Source organism: Phocoena phocoena, chromosome 16 (assembly GCF_963924675.1).
Source record: "Phocoena phocoena chromosome 16, mPhoPho1.1, whole genome shotgun sequence".
In the NCBI taxonomy this organism is placed as follows: domain Eukaryota; kingdom Metazoa; phylum Chordata; class Mammalia; order Artiodactyla; family Phocoenidae; genus Phocoena; species Phocoena phocoena.
The window spans coordinates 30,391,645-30,415,528 of record NC_089234.1 but is presented as its reverse complement, the minus strand read 5'-3'; the positions used below and the strand labels follow the sequence as shown (position 1 = coordinate 30,415,528).

At 40.1% G+C, this 23,884-nt stretch overlaps 1 protein-coding gene across 2 annotated transcripts in view; it reads right to left on the bottom strand.

The window, feature by feature from the left end:
- ARHGAP19 (Rho GTPase activating protein 19) overlaps positions 1-20,232 on the bottom strand; it is a 54,761-nt gene extending 34,529 nt beyond the window's left edge. Inside the window, exon 1 of one of the 2 annotated variants that reach the window (XM_065894435.1) lies at positions 20,177-20,232. In XM_065894435.1, coding sequence (XP_065750507.1) covers positions 20,177-20,232 — 56 coding nt within the window. Of the gene's footprint in view, positions 1-2,208; positions 2,258-20,176 lie in introns of those variants that run through there. The other variant, XM_065894436.1, reaches the window with a different exon arrangement.
- Positions 20,233-23,884: the final 3,652 nt, after the last annotated feature.

Sequence of the window (23,884 nt, the reverse complement as noted above, 5' to 3'; positions counted from 1 at the left end):
TTTAACATGTTACATATAAGAACTGTATTATTCCATCTCTTGTAGCAGACACATCACCACTTGTTTGTATCCATTATCAATCATCTCTAATGGCTTATTCTAATTTTCATTATATAAACAGCCATCTATTATACAACCAATGAGTAAATGTAACACAAGCCAGAAAGGACAAGTCATCACATCTGTCAGACAAAGCTGAAATCCACCTGACTCAATCAAACATTCCCACAATAAAAACAATCACAACTTAAAAGTTTCCACAACACCCCAGGTACCAAAGCACTGTTCCAGGAAAAATGATATCTCTAAACATTAAATATAACTAATCTTTAACACACTTTGCCAATACTACATGGAACTTTATTTTTTCTCGCCACACCACATGGCATGTGGGATCTTAGCTCCCCTGCAGTGGAAGCGCGGAGTCTTAACCACTGCACCGCCAGGGAAGTCCTACATGGATCACTTTTAACATGGTATAATGAAAACAAGGTATGGGTAAATTTCAAAGTTCATCTGTACTTCCCTGAAAAGTTATTATATAACTTTATTCAACAGCCCAAATCTTCAGTTGGTGGCTACTAAATTTCTTTTCTCTAAAATGATAAGAATTTACATAAAAATTATGTGTATTTTCAAGCCAAAAAGTCATTAAAGAAAGAGAACTTAAAATGCTGTTTCCTCAACCTTTTTATACACTAAGGTTATTTTTCCTGTATAAATTCCTGTATAGGGGCTTCCCTGGTGGCGCAGTGGTTGAGAATCTGCCTGCCAATGCAGGGGACACGGGTTCAAGCCCTGGTCTGGGAAGATCCCACATGCCGCGGAGCAACTAGGCCCGTGAGCCACAATTACTGAACCTGCACATCTGGAGCCTGTGCTCTGCAACAAGAGAGGCCGCGACAGTAAGAGGCCCGCGCATCGTGATGAAGAGTGGCCCCCACTTGCCGCAACTAGAGAAAGCTCTCACACAGAAACGAAGACCCAACATAGCCATAAATAAAATAAATAAATAATTTAAAAAAAAAAAAAAAAAAGAAAAGTCTTTAAAAAAAAATAAATAAAAAATAAATTCCTGTATAATTTTCCCTGTATAATCATTGGCAAATGATTATAATACAAGCCAAATAAAATCAAAAGCAATTTCATCCTAAGCATTGACAAAGCCTTTTTTTTTAATGTCAGCTTATTTCAGTCAAGAAATGAGTCAATAGACAACTATCACTTATAATCACTGCCAATGAGAAATTACTACTCTACTGAGAGAGCCAGAAAATCATGAAATGGGTTAGCACCGAAAAGAGTCTTATTATTTATCAGATCTAAGCTTTTATGGATGTCACATCCCTTTTAATTCTGAAAAACAGAATTCAGATCAAATTAATTCTAACATATAAATGTACATGAATAGCATCCATTATATTCTTAAAGTAGAAACACATACATACATATAACCTCCAGATCTTTAGTTTACTAATATCCAGAGTAAGACTCAGTTGAGATTCCAAAACTTATATCACAGTTGACCTTCAGGCACTAAACTGGATCAAATAGACAAGTAGAAAGGAGCCGGAGGCACAAAACCCTACTACATCGTTTCTCAACAGAATCCTTTCTACCTTGCGGTCTGCTCCCTCCGAAATAGGTAGAATAGGTAGGAGAATAAATAAGTTCAAGGCTGCCCCTACCTATTCACAAGGAACACAAGAAAGAGACACCTTAGGAGTCCTAATACACAAGTAACAAACAAGCAATCTCAGTTTCTTTTCCCCTTCTGCTTTTTCTCCCCTTCCTTCCCATAATCATTCACTTTTGTTTTGTCTCACTTTAATTTCTTTAACCTAGTTCTTTTTTTTTTCCTCTCCTTCACTTTTTCTGAGTGGAGCATGTGGTAAGACAAAAAGTAAGGGAGAGAAGTGGTTAAGAAAAGGAAGTAAAATGGAAGATAAGAGATGGAAAAGACAGATATAGTAGGTTATGTTTTTAAATTATCCCCATATCACAAAGTCCGCTAATCTCTTTCCACGGAATACATAGTACCACAATATGAAGCTGAGAATATCACAGAACATGGTCAAGAACTTAAGAGAAGGGCTAAAGAAAAAGAAAAATATTATTTTTAAGCAAAAACAACTTCCTCCTCTACAGTATCTAATTTTAAAACAAACTCTAAGTTTGCTCAAGTTTAAGAAAAAATTAATTTCTTACATAAATGCTGAAAGCTTCTGATGAGGCATTGGTAAATCGAAGAGACAGGAAAAAAGCTTTCTCCTTGTTCGTTGTAACAAAGAAACCCTCCTTTCCCTGCCCCATCACAGCCTACACAAATTCCAGACATGTTAGAGGACACAAGGGCACATTATGGGGCCTGAAAGGCAGTACTTATTAGGACTCTAAGCACTCATCTGCAAGTAGGAACAAAACAGAAATTAAAAACTGGACCAAGTGAATTTTATTTGCCAACACATAGATGAAACGCAAGAGTAGTCTCCCATCACACTGAAAGTTGTATTAGACAAAACAATCACACAATATAAACAGTATAAGGACAAGCAGTTTTATAATATAAAAGGAAGGCTGATCCCTACCTCACGTCATACACAAAAAATAAATTCCAGACAGAATAAAGATCCAAATATGAAAAGCCAATTTTTTTTTTATTGGAATATAGTTGCTTTACAATGTTGTGTTAGTTTCTGCTGTACAGCAAAGTGAACCAGTTATACATATATACATTCTTGTTTAGATTCCCTTCCAAAAAAGTCAAACTTTAAAAAGAATAAATTAATGAGGCAGAAAAAAGACTTCTTAAACATGACATAAAATGCACAATCCACAAAGAAAAGATTGAAACATTTAACTACATTAAAATTTTAAATGTCTGTTCAACAAATAACATTATAAACAAAGTTCTCAAAAAATGAAGTCACAGTGCCTCTGGAGAGAGGAACTGGATGAAAGAACAGGAGTGGGAGAGAAACTTTTCACTGTGCGCTTTTTTGTATTTTCTCGATTTTTGACTCGTGAACATACTACCCATTCACAATAAATAAATAAATAACAAATAAATGTAAAACTTTAAAAGTAATAATAAAAGACAAGCCATAAACTGAAAAAAAAATTTGTCAAAAGATATAACAAAGTAATTCATAGAAGAGGGGTCTAAATGACTAATAAACATGAACAGAATCTTAACTTTAGAAGTTATCAGGGTAAAGAAAATTTTAAAATGGTTATCTTTCCCAACCCATCATTTTGGCATAAACTATCAAATTCAGGCGATATCTTCTTATTCTTAGTTTGCTAAGGGTTATTTATTTATTATCATGAGTCTGTGCTTAATTTCATCAAAATTTTTTGACAATCATATAATTTTTCTCCTTTATTTTGTTTATGTAGTGAATGAATGATTAATGTTAAACCAGCTGGGCATTTCTAGAATAAACCCAATATTATAATAATGTATTATCATTTTTATATATTACCGAATTTGGTTTGCTAATAGTTTGTTTAGGTTTCTCCATTTATGTTCATAAGTGAGATTATCGTGGAATTGTTCTTTCTTATATTGTCTTCATTAGGTTTTGTATCAAGGTTGTGCTGGCCTTACAAAATGAGTTGGGGAGTGTGTCCTATTTTTCTGTTTTCTGAAAAAGTTTGTGTCATTTCTTCTTTAAATGTTTGATGGAATTGGCTGACGAAGCCATCTGGACTCAAGAGTTTTCTTTGTAAGGTTTTTAATTATATATACTCAATTTATTTTGTGTTACAGAACTATTCAAATTTTCTATTTCTTCTTGTATTAATTTTGGTAAGCCAGATATGTCTAGGGTTTTGTCTATTTCACATAAATATTCAAACTTTACTGGCATAAACTTGTTCATAATATCCTCTTAGGAACTTTTTAATGTGTCCAGGTTCTGTAGTGATGTCCTCCTCCTTGTTCCCAATATTGGTAATTTATGTTTTCTCTCTTTTTTAATTTATGAATCTTATTAGAGATTTAGCAATTTTTATTAGCTTTGTCAAGGTTCCAGCTTTTGGTTTTACTGAACTCCTCTATTACATGTTTGTTGTTTATTGCACTAATTTCTGCTCTTATCTTTATTACTTCCTTTCTTCTTTACTGGATTCAGGATAAGGTGGCACTGCAAATCAATGGGGAATGAATGACTTTTTCACGAAATGGTGCGGGGACACATGGACATCTATAGGGGGAAAAAAATGAAAATTGACACTTATGTCACTATACACAAGGTCAATTCCAGGTGAATTACAGATCTAAAGGTGAACAACAAAACAATAAGCCTACTAGAAGGTAATATAGAAGAATATATTATTGAACTCAGGGTGGGGAAATAATTTTTAAATAACACATAAAAAATTAACCAAAAAGAAAAAGATCAATACAATTGACTTCATTAAAATGAGAACTTGTGTTTATCAAAAGACACCATCAAGAAAGTGAAAATGACAGGCACAGAGTGGGAAAATATATCTACAATACATACAGCAAAAAAATGGCTCATATCTTGAATATATGTAGACTTCGTATTAATCAGTAAGAAAAAATAAATAGCCTAATAGAAAAACAAGCATGAGATTTCCATAAAATCTCATTTAAAAAGCTACTCAATATCATTAGACACCAAGGAACTGCAAATTAAAAAACAAGGACAGGGCTTCCCTGGTGGCGCAGTGGCTAAGAATCCGCCTGCCAATGCAGGGGACACGGGTTCGAGCCCTGGTCTGGGAAGATCCTACATGCAGTGGAGTAACTAAGCTCGTGGGCCACAACTACTGAAGCCTGCACGCCTAGAGCCCATGCTCCGCAACAAGAGAAACCACCGCAATGAGAAGCACCGCAACGAAGAGTAGCTCCCACTCGCCACAACTAGAGAAAAGCCCGCACACAGCAACGAAGACCCAACACAGCCAAAAATAAATAAATAAATTATTTTTTAAAAAGACAAAAAATAGGGCTTCCCTGGTGCGCAGTGGTTGAGAGTCCGCCTGCCGATGCAGAGGACACGGGTTTGTGCCCCGGTCCGGGAAGATCCCACATGTCGCGGAGCGGCTAGGCCCGTGAGCCATGGCCGCTGACCCTGCGTGTCCGGAGCCTGTGCTCCGCAACGGGAGAGGCCACGACCGTGAGAGGCCCGCGTACCGCAAAAAAAAAAAAAAAAAAAGACGAAAAATACAGTGTTTAGAGATACAGTCTCCAACTTACAATGGTTCAACTTACGATTTTTCAACTTTATGATGGTGTGAAAGCAATATGCATTCAGTAGAAACTGTACTTCAATTTTGAATTTTGATCTTTTCCCAGGCTAGCAATATGTAGTACAACACTCGTGATGCTGGACAGCAACCATCCTGTACCCATACAACCATTGTTTTTTCACTTTCAGTAGAGTAGTCAATAAACTACATGAGATATTCAACACTTTATTACAAAATAGGCTTTGTGTTAAATGATTCTGACCAATTATAGGCTAATGTAAGTGGTCTGAGCATGTTTAAGGTAGGCTAGGCTAAGGTAGGCTAGCTATCATGTTCAGTAGGTTAGGTGTACTAAATGCATTTTCGACTCCATCATAAATCAAGGAAGATCTGTACTTGCTTAAGTAGCAAAATTGTAAAGAGAAGCAAAGATGTATTTACCATTCAGGATAATGGTTACCTTTGGGGGTTAGTGATTATGAGGAGGCCAGAGGGCATAAGGGGAGTTTCTAGGGTGTTAGCACTGCTTTTGTGGTAAAGTATTCAGCTGGGGGAAAGGGGAGTGGTTCATTTGAGGTAAATCTGGAAAATGTTAACATTTGTTGAAGCTGGGTGTTAGAAAGAGTACTGATTATATTATTACTTGTATATATAACCAACACCCTTGATGACAAATTTTTTTAAGAAACCAAGTAGTTTTGACCTAAGTCTTGCTACAACTTGATGTAAATATCACAGAAAATCTAAGTACAGTATATACTAAAGGTTAATTTCCTCATCATAAAGGTTTTTGCATAAATGTCTAGAACCAGGAGAATCAGTAGTTAAGTATACAGGCATACAGAAATAGCAAGGACTCCAGTATTTAAATGCATATACTAGGCAACTATCCCAAAGAGTAATAGAGGCAAGACCTACCCCTCAAACAGGATATTTTTTATTACCTATAGTCTGCAATGATTACTTTTACCACTAGATGGAACTCTACATGTAAGGTGATATGCTTAGTGAAAGGACTGGAAACAAAATTCACAGCTGAAAAATCAATTACATAAAAATGAAATGCAGGTGCTTTTGAGGCATGTTGAACCCATGAATCTGCAAAATTCAAGGCAGTGGGAGAAAAAAACAAAACCTGTATCCTGCAGATGTATCTTTTGGCTGACTACTACCAAAACTCCATACCCACAAAACTAAATGTTTCCTCCCTAGTGAATTGCTTTACTTGATTTGTTCTCCAAGAACCACAATCTTGGCAACATCTATCAAAATATGAGCTATATTTAAAGTTGTCTAAACCTGACTTACCACCCTGAGAGAAGTATGCACTCTCTTACTACTTTTTCAATCTCTGGCTCTGAAACATGGCTTTAAATGTGTCACTTTATTGTAAAGCTGTTAGATATGAATACAAGTATTAAAGAAGAGGCTATTATTCTTCCCTTTTTCTACATGCCAAAGTTAAACTGGTATTATGAAAGTTGTACATAAAAAGAAAGGATAAAAGTAGGTCCCGTGTGTCCAAGCTGGCAGGGTTTTTATAACAGAAACAGTTTAAAGTTGATAAGTAGTACCACAGTTTTTCAGGAAATAATATACAATTTCTTAAACAAAAATTTTGAAACACTTACATCCCAAGATCTGCCCTTAAGAGTAGCTGTCCAAGGTTTTGTAATATGGACCTCTTATCACTAATTTAGACTCCAATCATCTACAAAAATATATTTGGGGCTTCCCTGGCAGCACAGTGGTTAAGAATCTGCCTGCCAATGCAGGGGACACGGGTTCGAGCCCTGGCTCAGGAAGATCCCACATGCCGAGGAGCAACTAAGCCCGTGCACCACAACTACTGAGCCTGCACTCTAGAGCCCACGAGCCACAACTACTGAGCCTGCGTGCCTAGAGCCCGTGCTCCGCAATGAGAAGCCATGACAATGAGGAGCCCCAGGCACTGCAACAAAGAGTAGCCCCCACTCCCCGCAACTAGAGAAAGCCCGCGCACAGCAACGAAGACCCAACACAGACAAAAATAAAAACAAATAAATAAATTTAAAATATATATATATATATTTGGCCCCTATATTTATTTGATCCCAACTTGAACTAATTTCAGACTACTAGAGCAACTTGATCTGAATTAAAGTGGCAGATGGAGGAATTCCTGATTGCTTACCCTCTTAACCTAAACATTCTGGAAATGTGATCAAGATTTTGCCCTATGAAATGACGATGAAAACTTCTCAGTCAAGAAGGCTAATTATTCTTCCTACGAGCACCAATAACACAAGTTTATTAACATATATTTAACTTGTCAATTTTTATCCCTTTGGGTGTCACAAGAATTAGTATTAATTCTGTTGCTGCCACCTCCCTTACTTTTTCTCTCCCTGGCTGGTGTACAATTGGAAGAAAGTTTACTTGTATTAGAAAAGTAACAGCAAAATTCCCTATTCATTTGGAGAAAGTTCTATAGGATGCTTCACTGACAGCACAGTGTCTCTCATATCATTATCTTAAAGCTGTTTACCCCTCAAAAAAGTATAGTCAAAGCTTCAGGAGACTATCTTTTCCTACAGACTTTAAATGCCATGAGCCTCAAGCAATTAAAACCGAAGTATTTCTACCTAGGGTCAGATTAGGTTCCAAAAGACTACTTCTAAATCCACTTGTTCCAAAGTCCAGAGTGATATTAATACTATCCAAGAGACAGCTAATGCTTTTGCTCTGGCATATGACTTGTTCATATCTATATAACTTCACATATTGAAAATTCTTAGGAGCTTTAATCTCTTAGTCAGTATTCTACGAAACTAATCGTAAGTCTCTTCATCAACCATCATAAGAAGGTGAATTGCTTTTCTGAGGCACATGTTAGCCAAACAAGAAATCACAGCCACTCACATGTCATTTAAATTCAAACTAACCGTGATCTACTGAGTGCTTTATAATTTTAAGAAATTGTAAGGTACAGGAACAAGAAACTAAACTAAGTCTCTGGCATCCAGAAGTTTAAAATTTACTAAACACTACAAGATACTATTTTTTTCCCACTATGTCTGTTTTCAAAAATACAAGTGGTCAATTACAGGTGCAATTAGCACATGGGCACCCAGAAGACCCCATGAGATGACTTTAAAAATTGGGTTGTGGGGCTTCCCTGGTGGCGCAGTGGTTGAGAGTCCGCCTGCCAATGCAGGGGACACGGGTTCGTGCCCTGGTCCGGGAAGATCCCACATGCTGCGGAGCAGCTAGGCCCATGAGCCATGGCTGCTGAGCCTGCGCGTCCGGAGCCTGTGCTCTGCAACAGGAAGAGGCCACAACAGTGAGAGGCCCGCGTACCGCAAAAAAAAAAAAAAAAAAAACAGTGGGTTGCGAACAATTTTTCTCTTATTGCATTTGCACATAAATGTTAGTCTTTTAAGTGTCATTATTTTAAAGAGATCTTGGGCATTTTGCTAAAACTCCTTTGAAACTGGAAGCAATTATGAGACTTTTTTCACTGTAGTAAATCTTAAGCAACCACCACTTTGGGGAAACACAATACAATACGCTTTCCCACTCAGCACTGTGAGTGACACCAACTGTTGAGATGATGAGATATTGAAAAGACAGATTCTAATATATGAGATTTTACGGTGCATGAAGTATATTAATACTTTTGAAATGAAATTTTTACAATTTAAATATTCAAATTTCTTTTCAACACTTTTATTTCTTAACACCTAAAAAGAATCTATTGTGTCAGTTAAAATATTTATGCTTTAATAAATTCAGGCTTTATCCTCTGTACAATCTTTTTTTTTTTTTTTTTTGCTGAGTGCAGGCTTTCACTACTTGTGGTGCACGGGCCTCTCACTGCGGTGGCTTCCCTTGTTGCAGAGCACAGGCTTCAGTAGTTGTGACTTGCGGGTTCCAAAGCGCAGGCTCAGTAGTTGTGGTGCACGGGCTTAGTTGCTCCACAGCATTGGGATCTTCCTGGACCAGGGATCGAACCCATGTCCCCTGCATTAGCAGGCAGATTCCTAACCACTGCGCCACCAGGGAAGCCCCTCTGTACAATCTTTTTTTTTTTTAATTTATTTATTTTTGTCTGTGTTGGGTCTTTGTTGCTGTGTGCGGTCTTTCTCTAGTTGCAGCGAGTGGGGGCTACTCTTCGTTGCAGTGTGCGGGCTTCTCTTCGTTGCAGTGTGCGGGCTTCTCATTCCGGTGGCTTCTCTTGTTGCAGAGCACAGGCTCTAGGCACGTGGACTTCAGTAGTTGTGGCACACGGGCTCAGTAGTTGTGGCTCACAGGTTCCAGAACGCAGGCTCAGTGGTTGTGGCACACGGGCTTAGTTGCTCTGCAGCATGTGGGATCTTCCCGGACCAGGGCTCAAACTCATGTGCCCTGCATTGGCAGGTGGATTCTTAACCACTGCACCACCAGGGAAGCCCCCCTCTGTACAATCTTAATATACATACCCTGGGTTCAAATTTTCAATGAAAGTTTAACACAATGACATAACTGTATGTTTCACATTGGTGTACTTATTTTTAATATTTAAAAGCCATGTTTATTCGATGAAAAACACGGATTGAAAGATGATTGATCTCTTGCTTAGGGTCATCCTAACAAATGAAGCAGACTGAACGGCAGATCTAATTAAGGAGAGCTTGGTCACAAGGACAGCAGCCACAAAATGACCTGACCAAAAGAAAAAAATAATGTAGACCTTGTTACTTGAGTGAAGAAACTATTAGTGCAAGCAATGCAGGGATTGTAGGGATTCCAAAATTCAGAAAACTTTAAAATGCTAAATAGACTTAAAAATACAAAAGCTAGCCACATTTCAAAGGGCTTATTATAGTGCATGTAGTGTTCTCTGATTAAAGTTTGACTTTCTTAGAGAGCAGAAAGTATTTGATGATAACATCAAGAATGTTACTAGGGCTTCCCTGGTGGCGCAGTGGTTGAGAGTCCGCCTGCCGATGCAGGGGACGTGGTTCGTGCCCCGGTCCGGGAAGATCCCACATGCTGCGGAGCGGCTAGGCCCGTGAGCCATGGCCGCTGAGCCTGCACATCCAGAGCCTGTGCTCCGCAACGGGAGAGGCCACAGCAGTGAGAGGCCCGTGTACCGCAAAAAAAAAAAAAAAAGAATGTTACTAAATGATATTCCTGTACACTTTCCTAGTTTCTCATCTTCCCCTAATTGTTAGTTTCCTGTTATTTGGTAAGTTTTTCTTTGATGTCATTGTTTTTACTTACTTGGTTTTATCCTTGTAATTGTGTTCAGCATAAAAATAAAACAAGTGGGACTTCCCTGGTGGCACAGTGGTTGGGAATCCGCCTACTAATTCAGGGGACATGGGTTCGGGCCTTGGGCCGGGAAGATCCCACATGCCACGGAGCAGCTACGCCCGTGCACCACAGCTACTAAGTCTGCGCTCTGGAGCCCATGAGACACAACTGCTGAAGCCCACGTGCCACAACCACTGAAGCCCAGGTGCCTAGAGCCCGTGCTCCACAGCAAGGGAAGCCATTGCAATGAGAAGCCTGCGCACCGCAACGAAGAATGGCCCCCGCTCGCCGCAACTAGAGAAAGCCTGCGCGCAGCAACGAAGACCCAAAGCAGCCAAAAACAAATAAATAAATTTTAAAAAATAAAAAATAATAGACAAGTGAAGACCTTCATTATGTAATCCCAATGTCATTCTTTAGTTACAATTCCTAAATTAATGAGGTTCCCCCCTCCCCAAAGGTACAATTAAAACACATGTAGCAATTGTAGCTGTCATAGGGCATGCAATTACAAATTTAATATTAAGAACCACGTGATTTCTATATTTCATTCATGAATTTTTTTTCTCTTTTCATTGATACTGATAGAACCCAACTGAGACATCTTTATCTCTAAACGGATAACATTATTTTAAAGCATGTCAAATAATGTTTTACTTCTTTATTGTAACACATTTCAGAAACTTGGACAAAGATCAACCAAATCATTTTAATTTTCTATGGTGAAAAATGAATGGAGCAAAAAAAGAAAATTAGGATCATATAATCAGGAACATTTTTGAAATAGATGTAGCTTTACATGGTATGTTGGACAATATTTTCTGTTGAAGTGGGGAAAGTTTATCTGTTATAGCTTGGCTCAGATCATTATCGTACTTTGTAATCTTACTGAGTCCCAAGAAATTTGTTTTATGCTATGTAACATACCCTGGTCAGTAAGCAAAAGAAATAAGGCGCAAACTTAATTAAACTTATATGCCTAATCTATATACCTTTAAAGGAAGCATCTCATTTTCATGCTTTTGAGTATACTCAATATTTTAATTACATATTAATTTTTCTAAAACTTAAGGGTTAATAAATACTACAGCATAATAAAACTCAGCTGGCAGGAGACTGAATTTTTCTGTGATTCTAACTGTTTCATTCTTGCAATAACAAAAAACTGGTGTCTAGCTTTCAGGTAATAGTTCAGCTTGACAAATCATCTGTATTTAATTTCATAACTGATATTGTTATTTATGTTTTCATCTGATTATCTTAAAAGCTATGGCTTTATACAGCGTTACAGTTTGATACTAACACATTTCCCATTATAAATGTACTGTCATTAACACACTCCATATTTAAATAATTATTTATAAGGTAAATCACAAAACTTGTAAGCTTCTGACAAACTCACTCTTTTTTTACCCATCACTATAGTTTTATACTTAACTACAGAAAAGAACAATGGTTTTCCTACAAGATTTTAAGTAGTGGCTAAAGACTGTAACACAAAAGATGATACAAGATCATTAACTGCCAAATGCATGGTACAGTCAATGAAAGCTCTAAGAGTTCAGAGTTAGGAGAGAATCTTTCACCCTTATACAAGAGTTGAAATTTGAGGTACGTCTTAAAGATGAGAAGGGTTTGACAGTGGAGGAAAAAAAAAAAAAAAAGATAGGTAGTACTTAATTAAAGGGCTTTTTTGTTTGTTGTTTTATTTGGTAGGTTTTTAGGAAACATAAAATGCTTTCTCCACACATTAGTGGCAAGCCCTTTTCAAAACGTAACTTGAAGCAAAGGAGGGTGCACAGGGGAGTTATGAAGACGGGTGTAGTGGACAACTGCCGTTCCAGCTTCCCACATCTGTTTTCCTGTTTCCCCTTGAGCAACAACCTCTTCCGATCCTTTAATTTATGTAGTTTGGTGGGCTGACCCTACTCCCTGGCCACCAGTGTGAGCATATGACCCAAGCTCACCTCATCGAAACATTTTATCCTCCTCACTGATTCAGACAAAGGCCTGCAAGTCAAACCAGGACAAAAAGACTCAATTCCAAGACTCTTGCTGGATGCTAAGATTGCTAACCAGATGGAAGATCGAAGCTGTTGGTGGTCCATTTCTGCCACCTTTTTGTGAAGAACCTGCCCTTTTATAAAGCAAATACAGAGATCAGATCTAAGAGAGTAAAAAGCAGATGCCTGGGACATTGAGATTTGAGATCTTCAATACAGATTGAGCTGTGCTTGATCTACGCCCTGGACTTTTGTTTCCTGAGCTAAGCAGTGTCTCTTTGTGCTTAAGCTAGTCTGTTTCTGTCACGTATGCCTGAAAGAGCCCTAACACACAGAGATGTGTAAGAGTGTCTGCCCACAGTACGAGCCCTCCTTTCCGTGCCTCCACCTCCAGAAGACAGAGCGGGCTTCTTGAGTACTCTGCCTCCCTCCTCCTCCTCTGGAGCCTCGGTTCTCCAAGATCAGTCTTGCAGGCTTCATCACCGCTGCCTCCAAAGCCTGCCCCTGCGGCCGTGGCTGGCAGCCTCTACTATTAAGTCACCCTCTCTTCTTCATATTTTCCTTTTTTAATTTTTGTCTTTTCCCTTGCTCTTCTCCCTTCCACACCATTTTTCCAATGCTTCCTAGTTTTTCACAAGCCAGTCCTGTTTTTTCATACAAATTGGAACTTCCTTTCAGCCAAATCACAGCACATAGCATGCAGCCTTTGGTTCTTCAACTGAACTCATTTCAGCTATTTTCACTGTTCCACGTTACTCAGATTCTTTAAAAAAAAAAAAACCAAAAAAAACATAAAACTTCCAAACTTAATGCTGTTATGCCAAATTTAGAGCTAAATTCTGGAAAAGAGGGTATTACTCCAACTGATAATTACAACTGGAAGCTACTCTGGTGCAAAAGATCCATGTGCAATACCCAATCCTAGAACTAGACCAAAAAAACATTACTGTACGTTAGACCTTGGCAGAAATGTAGTAACTCTTTTAAAATTATATATATTTCCCATCATTACAAACACAAATTTCTAAAACCTCATATAACTACATGCCAGTAACCCCAAGTAAAAAGATATGAAAAGTTAAAGTAGCTTGCTCAAAGGCACGTACTGCTTTAACTGAGGGAAAAGTATCAATAAACAACGTACCTGCTGGAATCTTTGCATGTTTGAAATTACAAAGACCAATAAGGTAATACTATATATCTTAGACATCAGCCTGACTCAAAAAAATAAAATCAGATAAATTATATTTAAACTAATAACTATTGTTTAACAGTCTTGCTTCAGGCTCTTTATTCCAGAAAACTGTCATTCCATTTGGAATGCATATAGACCTTTACAAGCTTACACACATAAGTTTGTCCGAGCAAATTTAAGCACCAATCACCTTCTTGTCCTCTGACTTGTTTCTGTCCCTCCTCATTTATTCAGATCCTACACACCACCTCATACTTTTCTATAGAATAGACTTACGTAGTGTTGAAGCAAAGGGAAGCTAGGAACTTGGAGATAAGATGATTCTCCATGTGCCAGTTATCAATTTATTGCCTCTCACCCATCATTGCCTACTCTGCAAAAATGGAGCCAGAGACTTTTAAGTTTTCCTTTTCCAGCTGGCACAACGTTAAGCATTATGAATAAAGAACACAGCAGAGACAGTGTAGGAGGCAGGGCCTTTCCCTTTCCAGTTCCAGGCTGCTCGTCTAGGCAAGTTCCTGCAGCATGCACAGCTTCTCCACTGATACGCTCCAGTTTACAGCAGCCAGCAGCACCCACAAGCCAGTTACTTCCCCGCATGACACCTCCCTATTAACAGCTTTCCCCAGTGTCCTAAAGTGTTCTGGCAGGTTCCATAAGGTGAATTTCCAACAACTTCCACCACAGCAACTTCTCTGCCATTCTGTGAGCCACAGCCATGCCTTCTCCAATAAGGTGGGATCTCTGCCCTAGGGTGCCTCTTCTTAGTACATTCTATCTCAGCCCTGTGGATAACAGTGGATTCTTTTCTTTTTTTCAGCTTTATCAAGCTATAATTGGCAGACAAAGTTATAAGATATTTAAAGTGTACAACATGACGACTTGGTATACACAGCTGATTCTGATTTCTCCCATTTGTATATTGTTTAGAGATCTCTTTACTTCTTATTAGCCAATCCCTTGTTACTCCAATCCCGTTATAATCAATAATTCTTTATACTAAACTTTCTTTATTCAAATTACTGTATAGTTTCTGTGTCCTAGCTGAACCCTGACTGATATAGCAGGTAAAAACTAGCAAAACATCAGCACAAAATAGATGGGCTCTGGCATTTCTAGAAACAGCCCATTCTAAAAGATGTTTAATAAAACGTAATTAAAAGGGTTCACTCCAGGTAGCCAGATGGTATCTTCAGGAAGAAAGTACTGATAAGTGCTGATTTGAAAAAAAAAAAAAAGGGAGGGACTTCCCTGATGGCTCAGTGGTTAAGAATCCACCTGCCAATGCAGGGGACACGGGTAAGAGTACTAGTCTGGGAAAATCCCACATGCCACGAAGCAACGAAGCCCATGCACCACAACTACTGAGCCTGCACTCTAGAGCCCGTGCGCCACAACTACTGAAGCTCGTGCACCACAACTACTGAGCCCACGTGCCACAACTACTGTGCACCTAGACCCCGTGCTCCACAACAAGAGAAGCCACTACAATGAGAAGCCTGTGCACCACAATGAAGCGTAGCCCCCGCTCGCTGCAACTAGAGAAAGCCCATGCACAGCAACGAAGACCAATACAGCCAAAAAGAAAATTTAAAAAAAAAGGAGAAAGCAATAATCTAATCAATCAGCTGTAATGTGTCTCTTTCAAGGATGAAATGGAAAAACCTGACATACATATCAGGTATATTCTTTTTTTTTTATTGAAGTATACTTGATTTACAATGTTTCAGGTGTACAGCAAAGTGATTTAGCCATATATATACATATATATGTATATATACTCTTTTTCAGATTCTTTTCCATTATAGGTTATTAGAAGATATTGAAGATAGTTCCCTGTGCTATACAGTAGGTCCTTGTTGGTTATCTATTTTATATATAGTAGTGTGTATCTGTTAATCCCAAACTCCTAATTTATCCCTCTCCCCCATCCTTGCCTTTCCCCTTTGGTAACCATAAGTTTGTTTTCTACGTCTATAAGTCTATTTCTGTTTTGTAAATAAGTTCATTTATATTCTTCATGCAAATTACCTAAATTGCCTTTATCGAATGGCTTGTAAGCCTGAATAGAGTCAGTCCCCAAACCCATCTAACGGATAAAATAGTTTCTGGACTTGCAATAACAAAAAAGACTGCCACTCTCTGAGGACTTCCACACAACCACCCAGCAACCTCCCTCTTTTGCACTGTTTAATCTCACAAACTCTACAGCTAAAGGTTAGAGGCAAAGAAAGGTAGGCCACTGACCAGTTTATACAGATTAACTTTAAAATTCTATTTTCTTCTTCCCCCCTCCTTCTACCAAGACTGGCCTTGTCTATAAATATAATGGTCAAACTCTCTAAGCCAGATAACTGATAAAAATGTAAAATAAAAAGATTCAGATTCAAGAAAGACCCCTGAAGAATCTATTCCTCATTACCGTTCATAGAATTTGACAGTACAAATAAAACACTGGATTCAGGGAGTTCCCTGGTGGTCCAGTGGTTAGTTAGGACTTGCACTCTCACGGCCATGGTGCCAGGTTCAATCCCTGGTCAAGGAACTAAGATCCTGCAAGCCTCCAGGGTCGGCCAAAAAAAACCACAACAAATTGGATTCAGACATTTAAACCATGTTTTCCGCTTGTACAAGTGAGAACAGACAATTTTTCCTAAGATCAATAGATTCCATCTACCACTTTTCTCAAAGGACCACACTGCTGTCTTATAAGAGAAAGAACAATATAACAAAAAAGACTTCAGGAAATCTACGGGGTAGGTAAATCAGCAGGATACAGGACACTTTCCCCATCTTCAGGCACCTTCCTTATCCTCCAAAAACATTTCCAAAATGGGATGTAAGTATCCCAAAGTCTGTTCCAAAGCTCCCTAAGTTCCATGGGCAGGCTTGGGCTCCAAAACTTAGACGCTGCCGGCATATTAACTGTCTCCAGCTTTTCACAAGTGCTATCCCTTCCGCGGCTTGCTCTGCCTCCCTCCACCCCTATATGTTCCCGTTTGCTTTTTCTGGTTCACAGTGGGTTTCTTTTTTTCCAGTGAATATTGAGGTTAGAAAGCCTGTGACTCTTTGTTATCAATTTCCCCTCTTCATCTAATAATAGTTAGTACTTTCTTTTTATGTCGTTTTTCAACTCAAAAAGTACTGAGCTGTATTTCCCTACTGCCGATTGCGTGGGGAGGTGGCTATATTTCTTTTCCTGCTTTAGCTTTTTCTTTTTCTCTCTTTGGCCCTTAAGAGTCTCTATTATTTTTATACCACTACTGGTAGAGTAGACACCTTCTATTTGTGGATTCTCCTTATTATTAGGTGCAGGCTTAAAATAATAATGAAGAAATAGAAATAGAAAGCAAGACAGTTCTGAACAGATGATCATATATTCTCCAACATGCAAATATGTGTTGATCTGTGCAAATCAGACTCTTTCCTCTTCTTTATGGAATAAAAGGGGCCACACCACCAACAGAACATTAGAAAGGTTAATATCTGCAGAACATAAAATAATTTGCATGGCATTTATCACCACAAGGTAATATTTTATATCTTAAAAATGACAAAAACTATTATTCACTCATTATTGACCACCTAGACAAAGCTAACTGTTGGGAATTCGTAATAAAAATATACATGGGCTTCCCTGGTGGCGCAGTGGTTGAGAGTCCGCCTGCCGATGCAGGGGACACGGGTTCGTGCCCCGGTCCGGGAAGATCCCACATACCGCGGAGCGGCTGGGCCCGTGAGCCATGGCTGCTGAGCCTGCGCGTCCGGAGCCTGTGCTCCGCAGCGGGAGAGGCCACAACAGTGAGAGGCCCGCGTACCGCAAAAAAAAAAAAAAAAAAAAAAAAAAAAATATACGTGTCTCACCCTAAAAGGTTTTAGAAAACTCAACTTCTCTTTTACAATATGAACAGTTTCAGGTTCAGATAAGATTCTGGGAATATCTACTGATCATGTAACTAATACTATAGCCCAAAATTTAAATTCAAACAGCAACTTCCTTTAAAGAAATTCAAACAGTTCCCACTACAGAAAGGTATTTTGTCTTCAGATTTTCATCACAATTCAAGATTTCAGAGCAGGCTGAAGGATGATCTAATCAAATTTATCAACCCCCTCTATGGTTTCTGGGCAAAAAAAAAACGATCAACCATTTATAGGCAGCTCCAAGAGGGAAAACCTCTTCCCTATAAAATAGTAAATAACATATTCAACCACTCCCATCTCTGCTAAGGAGGGATTCCAGTGCCCACTCACAAACCCAGCTTTCCAAGATTTGGAATCTCCTATTCAGTATAAACAGCACCAACAGACACAAAGCCAAAGCACCAGGGCAATGTAAATAAGCTCACTCTACTGAATTCTAATATACATTTACTCAATTAAGACAACTGAGGTCTCAAAGCTGGGGTAAGACCACCTGGAAATTCTTTCTAGGAAAAGCTAAATTTCAGTGTGCCTGCTTAGGAGAAAACACTCTAAAAATAAAGTAATGATTTCCTAAACTGCAGATCCCTCTGATCTGGTCTTTAGTTGTTCTACTAGGAGAAAGAAAACGTATTACGTATGGAGTGGTTATTATCTACTAGGCTCAACGCTAAGAGCTTTAAAAGGATTGCCTGATTTAATTCTGACATTCTCTGGAATAGACATCATTATGTCCATTTACAGATGAAGAAACTGAAGCTGAAAGAAGTTTAAAAATTGGCCCAGGGCTTCCCTGGTGGTGCAGTAGTTGAGAGTCCACCTGCCGATGCAGGGGACACGGATTCGTGCCCCGGTCCAGGAAGATCCCACATGCCGCAGAGCGGCTGGGCCTGTGAGCCATGGCCGCTGAGCCTGCGCGTCTGGAGCCTGTGCTCCGCAACGGGAGAGGCCACAACAGTGAGAGGCCCGCATACCGGGGAAAAAAAAAAAAAAAAAAAATTGGCCCAAGTATTTTATTCTTTTTGGTGCTACTGTAAATATGATTCTTTTCCTAATATCCTTTACAGATAGTTCATTCTATCTGTATAGAAACACAACTGATTTTTGTAGGTTGATTTTGTGTCCTGCAACTTAAACTTGTTTATTTCTAACAGTTTTTTTGTTAGTGTCTTACGGGTTTTCTCTATATAAAATCATGTTGGGACTTCCCTGGTGGTCCAGTGGTTAAGAATCCGCCTTCCAATGCAGGGGACGCAGGTTCAATCCCTGGTTGGGGAACTAAGATCCCACATGCTACGGGGCAACTAAGCCCACGTGCGGCAACTACTGAGCCCGCGCGCCACACCTAGAGCACCCGCATGCCGCAATAAAAACAAGAACAAAAGACAAGTGTTGGTGAGGATGGGGAGAAATTGGAACATTTGTACACTGTTGGTAGGAAAGCAAAATAGGGCAGTGGTATAGCAAATAGTATGGAGGTTCCTCAAAAAAATTAAAACTAGAATTACCATATGATCCAGCAATCTCACTTCTGTGTATTTATCCAAAATCGCTGAAATCAAGATCTCAAAGAATTATTAGCACTCTCACGTTCACTGAGGCATGATTAACAACAGCCAAGATGTGGAAACAACCTAAATGTCCATGAACATACAAACAGACAAGCAAAATGTAGTATACACATAGAATGGAATATTACTCACCTTTAAAAAAGAAAATTCTGCAATATGTGACAACATGGATGAACCCTGAGGACATTATGCTAACTGAAATACGACAGTTGCAGAAAAACAAGTGATTCCACTTATATGAGGTATTCACTTACATGAGGTATCTAAAATAATCAAATTCACAGAACTAAAGAGTGGAATGGGGGTTGCCAGCAGCTGCAAGAGGAGGAATGGGGAGTTACTAATTAACAGGCATAAAGTTCCAGTTAAGCAAAATGAACAAGCTCTTGAAATCTGGTGTACAACACTGTACATATAGTCAACAGTACTTACTGTACTCTTAAAATTGTACCAACAGGGTAGATCTCATGTTAAAAGTGTTTTTACTACAATAAAATTCTTTAAATGTTTAACTGGCCCAAGGACTCAAACCCATTTCCAACTGACACTCAAATCTGTGCTCCGACTTAAACAACACAAACTGCCTCGGAAGAGATTAAAAAGTACTGACTGACAGCGTTCTCTCTCTGCGCTGTTAGACGTTAGGAAATTCGCTTAACAGCTCTGGGCTTGAGTTTCCTCACCATCAACGAGTCTCAGGGCAAAGGCAGGCAGCGCTGCCACCACCAACTGGTCGGTTTGCAGCCAACGCCGCTGGTAGTCCCCCAACGGGCATCAGCAGGACCAAGCGGGGGCCCAGCTGGAACCCAGCGTCGCGGCCGCACCACCGCGCCTCAGCTCCCGCAGGAGCGAAGATGAGAAACGCCGCGGGAGAAAGGAACAAAGCCCGGCCCCGCTGGGTCACCGTGACCCGAGGGAAGGGCATCAGTACGACCAGCCCACGGCCTCGTTTCCAAGGCAGCTGGACCAAGAGCTTGTCTCACCTCCGGCCAGATTCGCCGGCTGGCACCTCCCCTTCACTCCGCGCCTCAGTCGCCATCTTAGTCAGTAAACTTCTTTCACCACCCCCATCCCCGACCCCGCCCCCCTGCCTTTGGATTGGCTAAGGTGTTTCCCCATCTTTTACACGATTGGATGACTTGACCGGCCCTCCTCAACTTAAACAGCTTCATGATATTATAGGTCTATTCAAATAACTAACCGTCCTTGGTCGCCCCCAGTCTTGGCGGAAAAGAAAGGAGGGGGGAACCCAGCCCCGAGGCCTGCCGGGAGTTGTAGTTTCTCATTTTGATTAACCCTTCGGATTCCACCGACTTTTAGGTTCAAGTCAGAAATACCAAGCCAATGCTCAAACTTTGTCCTGAGGTATAAAACTCAGAATTACAGATCTGTTGAACTTGAAAGTGACTTTAAGAGTCACTCTCTAAAATGCAAGATTCGTTTTCTGTCCTGATACAGATTGATATACCCAGAATTGTAGGTACAGAGTGGGAGCCAAGAAGTACCTATTATATTTAGTTCACAGCCTGCTTTCTTTAGACAGCATACAGGGGGGATCACTCCTTCATTCCACCTACTCCCTTCCAGCTTCCCAAAGAACCCACAGAGTTTGCCTCTCTGATCTGAATCATGGAGATAAAACCTGCATAATTTTGTCCCTGGCTGAGCTTTAATCCTCAGTGGGAGAAATAACCATAATTATGCTTGCCCTCCCTGCCTCACGGGCTTCTGGTGAGGATTAACTGAGGCAACAGATGCGAGAACATTGTAAACTTAAAGCATTAATTTTTTCTCTGCTGGATTTTTCTAGGAATATTTTTCCTGTTGTTCCTTCTGCATCCTTTCACCTGAAGATCTCCCAGCACTCTCCTTCTCTTTTACTAAGCTCTATCCACATATATTTTAGTTTCTCAAAAGCCTTTGCTCTGTTGTTTTTCTGGCTGGCCTGCTTTATTACATTTCACATCTCAGTTTAAAAGTCACTGGTTCAGGGGCTTCCCTGGTGGCGCAGTGGTTGAGAGTCCGCCTGCCAATGCAGGGGACACGGGTTCGTGCCCTGATCCGGGAGGATCCCACGTGCCGTGGAGCGGCTGGGCCCGTGAGCCATGGCCGCTGAGCCTGCGCGTCTGGAGCCTGTGCTCCGCAATGGGAGAGGCCACAACAGTGAGAGGCCCGCGTACCAAAAAAAAAAAAAAAAAAAAAAAAAGTCACTGGTTCAGGGAATTCCCTGGTGGTCCTGTGGTTAGGACTCCGCACATCCACTGCCAGGGCCTGAGTTTGATCCTTGGTAGGGGATCTAAGATCCCGAGAGCCGTGTGGTGCAGCAAAAAATAATAATAGTAAATCAAAAAATAAATAAAAGTCACTGGTTCAGATGCCTTCCATGCCCCCCCCGAATAAATCAGTTCCCCTACTAAACTTTCACATAGCACTTGTACTCTTCCTCATAGTTCTTATCACAACTTATATAGTTTGTGTGACCATTTGTTTCACGGGAGTGTTCCCAACTAGACTTCCTGCCACATGTGGGTGGAGGCTACATCTATTTTGCTCCCTGTGGCATGTGGCACATAGTGGCCTTCAAAAAATATTTTTTCAGCAAATGAATAAGTAAATCCTCAGGCTCTATTATCCAAATCAAAAATTGAATCAAGTATTCTAATAGATTATTTCAATTGATGAATTTATAAGTTTGGTAAAAGTGTCTAAATAAAATTGCATTTAGTTTTATGTTTAATAAGTTGTCCTTATTGTACAAATGCATGGAAAGAAATGCAAAATTCAACAAATACATATCAGTGAAATTTTTCACTGAACCCCAGACAGCCTTGGAAAATCCAGGTTGCATAACTGCTGTATATACAAAGCAGGGAACCCAAGGCTCAAATTCTGCCCTTTCCCTGAAGTGTGAACAGGTTTCCCTCCCCCCCGGCTGGCCCCATGACACCCAGGACATCAATTAATCGACTGACTGAATTAAACTGATGCTTTCACACAGAAGAAATATTCAAAACTTTAAACTATTACCACTACAACTAGGAAGAACACCATATTTCTGGTTCATCTGTTTTGCTGACATTTTTTACACAAAGTCCTTCATGTTTGGGGAACTACACACCGTAGTTAAAGAGCATGGGCTCTGGAGTTAGTGAGCCTAGGCTCGAATCTGGCTCCATCACTTCTAGCTGTGTGACCCCAGACAAGTTACTTAACTTTCTGATTCTATTTCCTTTTCTGTAAAGTGAGGACAATGGTAATTCTCAGAGGCATATTGTGAAGATTAAATGAGATAACCTCTGAGGAGCTGCTTCACAGCAGAGTGTCTGGCACACACTAAGTCTAGATAAATGTTCAAGGTGAGATGATGAATATTAAGAATGCTAAACTCCACAGGAATTCCCTGGTGGTCCAGGGGTTAGAACTCCGAGCTTACACTTCAGGGGACACGGGTTCGATCCCTGGTCAGGGAACTAAGATCCTGCATGCTCCACGGGTGAGGCCCAAAAAAAATGCCAAACTCCCTTCTCAGATAACACTTCTATCTCCATTCCTGTGTGATAAGGACCATACATTACACTTGAGGTTACAGTTTAATCGGTTAGCCTCGAGAGGGGAGTGTCCCTCCTCAAAACCAGCTGTCCTGTTGTGACTTCTGATTACAAGAAAGTATCACTGCTGAGTGCTCTAAAAGTACCCCCCAGCTGACAAGCCTGCACACCCTGTTTCTGCGAGGATGTCACGGCTCCCCTGAGATCATCTTCCTTACCCGGTCTAGTTATTGATTGTTAGAGCAACGATAAGCACAGCTGTACAGCAGGCATTCTTGAAAGTTCAGAAAGTCCTCTTGTTTCCAACAGCCTGGCTGAACAAAAGGTCACAGAAAAGTGGCCCCAGCCCTCAAGGAGTTTACAGTGAACTCAGGGAGACAAAATGGACACACGTAAGTCACATATGAAAGACTAAATACCAAAGTAGAGAACAGACTCACAAGAATTCAGAAGTGTGGAGAAGGGAAGAAGGCCAGGGCTCTAAAGGATGGTTGAAGAGCAGAGGCATGGACGTGAGTCTGCCACAAATGTGACTGCAAATCCATCTACCTACCCCAACAGACCTGGAGCTTTGGGCAGATGTGGTATTTGAATCTTCTTTGTGTTTCCAGGCCCTGGCCTCAACGGGGGCGGTGGGGCGGGGGGGGAGGAAATATAGGAGGAAAGCAAAAGAAGGGACAAAATGGAAGAGAAAGAAAAGAAGGATCTGCCCAAGACCCCAGCCCCAGCATCATCCTCTCCCCTCCCCACCTCTAACCCCACCCTCCAACAATGCAAGTGACTTGGAGTCCCCCAGATGCATCTGTTTGCCACTTTTGTTCTTGCTGTTCCCTCGGCTTGAATTAAAGCAGGACATTTTGATGCCCACACCAAAATATAAAAATATCATGTGTACAATAAGCATTTCTGAGCCTTACATCAGTAATGAGCCTAGATAGGGATAGGGTGAGGGTGCTTATTGAACATGAAAAAAAGAAAAAAGTCTAAAAAATGCAATGATTTGTTCTCTTGTCAAAAAGGCCAAGAGTCCCACCAAAATATCATGTACTCACATGTAATATCCCTTTCTTTCTTTCCCCCTTTCCTTTGCCAGAAAACTTGTATTTGTTATGATAAAGTCTTTGGAATCATTATTTTAATGTC